General features: G+C 40.2%; 2 protein-coding genes across 15 annotated transcripts in view; one reads left to right on the forward strand and one right to left on the reverse strand.

Annotated features, from left to right (window-relative positions):
- LOC108242155 (NACHT, LRR and PYD domains-containing protein 12-like) overlaps positions 1-6,612 on the reverse strand; it is a 608,460-nt gene that overhangs the window by 236,047 nt on the left and 365,801 nt on the right. The window lies entirely within an intron of this gene.
- Positions 1-6,612, forward strand: part of LOC108249966 (NACHT, LRR and PYD domains-containing protein 12-like) — a 417,931-nt gene that overhangs the window by 14,162 nt on the left and 397,157 nt on the right. For both annotated transcript variants that reach the window (XM_037973806.1, XM_037973807.1), the window contains exons 9-11: positions 2,213-2,386; positions 3,978-4,151; positions 5,161-5,334. In XM_037973806.1, coding sequence (XP_037829734.1) covers positions 2,213-2,386; positions 3,978-4,151; positions 5,161-5,334 — 522 coding nt within the window. The remainder of the gene's footprint in view (positions 1-2,212; positions 2,387-3,977; positions 4,152-5,160; positions 5,335-6,612) is intronic.

Consider the following 6,612-nt stretch of genomic DNA (forward strand, 5'->3'; position numbering starts at 1 on the left):
AATAAACACAGTTAAGGACTTGTTGGTAAATTATTTTTGTCCTATGTTTTAGAGGGGGAACCGATTATTTCAGATGGCTGAAATATTTGGTTCCCCCTGGTAACTTTTGCAAAAAAAAAAAAAAAAATGTCTTCAAATTCAGAGGACTTATTGTCCATGATGAGAGGAATAAACACAGTTAAAGACTTGTTGGTAAATTAACTGGTTGTTGTTGGAAAATTAATTATCTAAATAACATTTGACCTGAATGTTATTTAGATAAAAGCGAAATACCACTTTAGGTGGAGAAAACCCGCGTAAAAATATTACAACAGTTCACTGCAAACCCATATAATGCACTCGATCCACTACAGATTACATGCAGTATAACACCAATTAGGTGTGATGAGAAGCTATTTTATTTTCTGTTTTTCAAGAGTAGTCAGCTTGTAGGGCACCACAACTGCTTCCACCCGCGTCGATCATCATCATCATCATATGAAATAACTTTTTGTCACAACAAAAAATAGTGGCTGGTAAAAAATTTTGTCAAAATTTTTAATTTCCACCCCTGCACACACCACTTCTGACACTTTTCTCCATCCACTCCATCTTACCTGGACTCTCTTCTTCACCTCTTTACTACACTTCCTGTTTTCATGGAGAGTTGACCCTAAGTACTTGAAGTCCTGCACCTTTGTGACCTCTGCTCCTTGTAGCCTCACTGTTCCACCTGCCTCTCTCTCATTCACACACATGTACTCTGCCTTGCTACGGCTGACTGTCATTCTTCTTCTTTCAAGTGCATACCTCTACCTCTCCAAGTTTCCTTCCATCTGTTCCCCTTTCTCACCACAGATCACAATGTCATCTGAAAACATCATAGGCTAAAATACTTCTTTGCCACTCCAGATTTCTTTATACAACACCACAGCTCTTCCCTTGGCACCCTGTTATATGCTTTTTAAAAATCCACAAAGACACAATGAAGTTTTTTCTGGCCCTTCCTCTACTTCTCCATTAGTATCCTCAAAACAAAGATGGCATCTGCTACGGTCTTTGTTGGTAGGAAACCATACTGCTGCTCACAAATAGTCGTATCTTGTCTAAGTCCATCTTCCACAACTTTATCCCAGATCTTCATTGTGTGGCTCATCAACTTAATTCCCCTGTAGTTGCTACAACTCTGCTCATCACCTTGTTCTTAAAATTGGCAACAGCAAACTTCTCCATTCTTCAGGCATTTTCTCGCTCTCAAAAATGCTATCGAATAATCAATTAAACAATTTCACCGGTATTTCATAAGGTCTGACTGACACCCCCTTCTTCAATCCTGGTCAATTCTGGTCCTCGAGGGCCACTATCCTGCATGTTTTATTTGTTCCTCTGCTCCAACACACCTGATTTGAATGAAATGGTTATTAACAGGCTTCTGCAGAACATGAAGAGGTCATTTAACCACTGAATCAGGTGTGTTGGAGTAAAGAAAGAAGTAAAACATGCAGGATAGTGGCCCTTGAGGACCAGGATTGCACACCCCTGATCTAGATCCTTCCAGAATTTATTTTTCTCTTCAATGTCACATCACACCTGTGGAGCATAACCACAGACAACATTTAACATCAGACCTTCGATTTCTACCTTCAGACACATCACCCTATCTGGCATGCTTTTCACCTCTACAAACTTCTCCTTCAGTACCACCCCTGCTCCCCTTCTCTTCCAATTCACACCATGGTATAATAGCTTAAACCTTTCACTAATGCTGAGGACCTTGCTGCTCTTTCACTTATGCAAACATAATAAATCTACCTTTCTTCTCTGCATCATGTCAGCAAGCTCTGTACCCTTGCCGGCAATTGTCCCTACATTTAGAGTTTCTCCCTCAGTCCTACACTCTTGACTTTCCTCTTCATCCTCTGTCTCCTAGGATGTTTCCCACCTCTTGGACTTTGACTAACAGTTGTAGAATTTTCACAGGCACCCTGTTTATCTACAGCAATGGTGGCAGTCATTGTTAAGTTGTTCATCGACCAAACCAGTATGGTGTCATTTAGATGAACTAGCATGTATGTTTTGGCAAAATAATTTATGCCATATGCCCATCCTGACACAACCCTCACCATTTACTTATACTTAGGACCCACAGGAGAGACACACTGCCTTCTGCTGCCCAGGGGTTGTAGTTTTTTTTATCACAAATCTAAAGTTTTAATTCTGTTTTTCTCTTCAGACTGAGTTACTGTAACCTATCAGAGAGAAGCTGTGAAGTTCTGTCCTCGGTTCTCAGCTCTCAGTCCAGCAGACTCAAAGAACTGGACCTAAGTAACAACAATCTACAAGAATCAGAAGTAAAGCTGCTTTCTGCTGCTCTGAGGAGTCTACACTGTCACTTGGAAACTCTCAGGTCAGGAAGTTTTAATTGCACTACACAAATTAATGCAAATTTACTTTTCAAAAATTAAACAGTTTCCCTTTACCTTTAAACGTAAAGTATTTTACCTTAAAAGTAAAGTATTTTACTTTTAAAGTAAAGTAGTTAGTCCCCTCCCCCTCCTGGGCGTGGGGCTCATCAGCAATGTATCTAGTGACTGGATTTGATTGGGCTCAGCTTGAATAAGCTATTTTGCCTTCCTGTGGGCCCACCACCTGAAGGAGGGGCCATATGGGCCCGGTGCAATGTGCTATTGGGGTCAGCCAAAAGCAGGGGTCTTGGCGCGTTGACCCTAGCTTACCAAAGCTGGCTCTTGGGACATGGAATGTCAAATCTCTGGTGGGGAAGGAGCCTGAGATTGTGTGTGAGGTTGAGAGGAACTCACTAGATGTAGTTGGGCTGACCTCACGCACAGCATGTGTTCTGGAACTAATCTCATTCAGAGGGGCTGGAGCTTATTCCACTCTTGAGTTGTCTATGACATAAGTTGCCTGGCTGGTGTGGGCCTATTTATAGCCCTGCAGCATGGTGCCTATGCATTGGAGTTTTCCCTGGTAGAGGGCAGCTTAAGGGTGTCCATAAGTGCACAGGGCACCAAGACCTGGTGGTGGACACCCCAGATATGGAAGGCCATCAAGCTGAAGAAGCAGTGGTATCAAGCAGGACTCCAGAGGCAGGTGAGAGGTATTTGCTTGTCAAGCGAGTTGCAGCCCTTTCTAATGCTAAGGCAAAGGCTCGGGTGTGGGAGGAATTCGGTGAGCGCTTGAATAGAGAAGGTTCTGGCAAAGTCTTAGGCAGCTAAAGCAGTGCTTTACCAACACTGTGCATAGTGGAGGTAGGATGCTCTTTACATGATTTTCATGATTTTATTTAGATTATCTTAGCTCGTGTTTTAGATCAATTCAGTTTAGCTTGTTTTATTGTTGTGTGTGTTTTCATGCTGTAGATCACTTTGAACTGCCTTGTTGCTGAAAAGTGCTATATAAATAAATTTCATTTGACTTGACTTGACATCAACCAGTGATGTCATCCGGCAGTGAAAGAAATACTTCAAGGACTTTTTTTATTCCCACCTGTACATCTTCTATGGAGAAAGCTGAGAAGCTGGGACTTTGGTGTCAGTCTGTCCATAACTGGGGCTGATGTTGCCGAAGTAGTTAAAAAGCTCCATGGTGACAGGGCTCCGGGTGAACGTGAGCCGCTCAGAGTTCTAAGGCTCTGGATGTTCCTGGTCTGTTTTGGTTGACATGCCTTTGTAACATTGCATGGGCATCGAGGAAAGTGCCCCCTGGATTAGCTATCATTTTACTACTTTTGGCTTTTATGTAGTGTTTTGCTACTTGTAGTTAATTAATTTAATAATTTAATTAGCTGTTTTAATTAGCTGTTTTAGCCTTTAGCTAATGTCCCTCTTCTTTAAGCTTTATTAACTCAATAAGACTGATGTAATTCATTAACCTGTTTCAGCAAAGTCATTCAGCAGTCAGCATTCACACTGCCTTTTCACGAAAACATTTCTTTCTAGTTTTAGTTTCAAGTCTTTATTTTCTCATTGTCCCCTCAGACTGAATTGCTGCAACCTATCAAAGAAAAGCTGTGAAGTTCTGTCCTCAGTCCTCAGCTCCCAGTCCTCCGGTCTCAAAGAACTGGGCCTGAGTAACAACAACCTGCAGGATTTGGGAATCCAGCTGCTGTCTGTTGGGCTGAAGAGTCCACTCTGTCATTTGGAAACTCTCAGGTCAGGAACCTTTTATTGTCCATCACAGTTTAATGATTTTTTATCAGAACAGGCAATATTAACACAAGTAAACTGTTCTTACAGATATGTGGGTAAAATCTTTAGCAACACAACAATAATATATAACTCTTTTGACAGGAAAAAACACAGATTGAAGTTCTTACTGAACATATAATCACAATGCAGATATGCAGAAAAATGTGAAATTACAATAAACTAAAATATTATTTCTAATAACTCAGAATCTGAGTGATTTAAAAATGATAATGTAATTTGATTGAACTCAGTCTTAGACTGAGACCATTTGGTGTGTAACTGTGTCTATTAACAAATGTGTGAACAAAAATAGGTTTAAAGATAAATTTAGGAGGGTGTTTAATACTTTTGAGTCCTGTGATGTTACTACTACACACCAGGCTCCTCTATAATTCAAGATTTATAACTAATGTGGTGGGTTGCTGATTTGAACCTCCGCTCCATCTGTCTCAGCTGTTGTGTCCTTGGGCAAGACACTTCACCTGCCTTGCCCACTGGTGGTGGTCAAAGGGCTCGGTGGTGCTGGTGTAATGGCAGCCTCACTTCTGTCAGTCTCCTCCAAGGCACCTGTTGCTACAATGTGGATGAATAGGTTAAAGAGTGATTGTAGTGTAAAGCGCTTTGGGTTGGACTAGATAAAGCGCTAAACAAGTTCAGGCCATTTACCATTTTACCATAATTTCTTCAATCACTGCTGTTCTTTCTTTCCAGTCTTTGTCAGATGTGATGTGGATGAATGTTACAGTTGTTATTACATAAGAAAAGGAATGTAGGAAAACCAAATAACAGGTTTGATGATTTCTAAAGATTACCATAAACCAGAATTGTTTCACTCATTTGTTGTGTATGAAGGCCACATAAACTTGTTCACAATGTGAAGATTTTTTAAGTTGTCTTTTTGTGAATGTTCAATATGCAATGTATTTATTTTACATCAGAAATCTAATATTTTAAATCTGTTTTGTCTCTTCAGACTGAGTTGCTGTAACCTGTCAGAGAGAAGCTGTGAAGTTCTGTCCTCAGTCCTCAGTTCCCAGTCCTCCTCTCTCAAAGAACTGGACCTGAGTAACAACAATCTGCGGGATGCAGGAGTGAAGCTGCTTTCTGCTGCCCTTAGGAGTCCACACTGTCACCTGGAAACTCTCAGGTCAGGATTTATTCAAATCGAATTCCACTGACAACTAACAGCTCACCCATACAAGGTGTAGGTATCATTTTCAGACAATAGAATTAGGCTTATAGGCCTATATTTAGGCTAAAATGATTTTACAATTTAAAATTGTTCACTACAAAACTTAAAAATGTGGAACGCAAAATGTTACACAGCCTTATTCTCTTCAAACTTTGTTTTCAGATTTTTTTCTCATTTTCACTGATTTACAAACCAGAAGATACATTAGGAATAAAACTCTCTGGATAGTGATGTCCCAGCGAAACAAGCACTTTGCCCTAACAGATGCTGTTTAACTATATCTAAACACAGTTAAACAACAAATTAGAACATCTCTATATAAGACAATCATTTCATCAGGAGCATAATATAAAGGTTTTCCATTACACTGGTTCCATAGTTGGTGATTCGCACCAAACAATGTCCATCATGAAGAGGTATTCCAAAGAGGTTTGAGATAAATTCCAACAAAGTCACAAAGGGTTAATTCAAAAACAAAGGGTATGGCGCAAGGTGGATTCTTCAATCTGAGGTAGGACAATAAGGGAAGGTCGACCACAGGTATCAGGTGTAAAGGAGAAGGAGGCAAACCCAGTGTGCAGACTCATCTTAAAAAGAAACTAATTTATTAAAATAAAAGAGAACAAAAACAAAAAGTTGACGAGGCAGCAATACAAAACATTAACTAAATCCAAAGAACAAAGCCAAGAGCAAGACAACTATGACACAACAAAACAATGAACCAGCGAGTAAGTGGAGGAGATGACCAGATTTTAAAGACAAAGGATAATTATGGTAAGTGGGCACATGTGAGTGATTACAATTGCGGGCAGGTGGAGGTGGACATGACAGATAAAACAAGTGCTGACTGAGGACAAGTGGAAAATGCCAAGAAACAAAGACACAAAGAACAGGGACTAAACAAAACCCAGACAACTAAATAATAAAATAAAAGAAACAAAACCCCCAAAAAGAAACAAAGAACAAACCAAACAAAACCCCAAATCCTGACAATAGGGAGGATAAGGTAGACCACTGCAGAATGACGTAGGTCAGACCATTTGCCTGGTGACTTCTTGTGTCCATCTAACTAAGTATACAACTAAACTTATACAAATATATATATATATATATATATATATATATATATAATTCCCTTTTCACCCTCCGCGGGTGGTCTTTGTTTCATCCTCTGAGCTCGGGTCCTCTACCAGAGGCCTGGGAGCTTGAGGGTTCTGCGCAGTATCTTGGCTG

This window comes from Kryptolebias marmoratus, linkage group LG23, assembly GCF_001649575.2.
Source record: "Kryptolebias marmoratus isolate JLee-2015 linkage group LG23, ASM164957v2, whole genome shotgun sequence".
NCBI classification, from domain to species: Eukaryota; Metazoa; Chordata; class Actinopteri; order Cyprinodontiformes; family Rivulidae; genus Kryptolebias; species Kryptolebias marmoratus.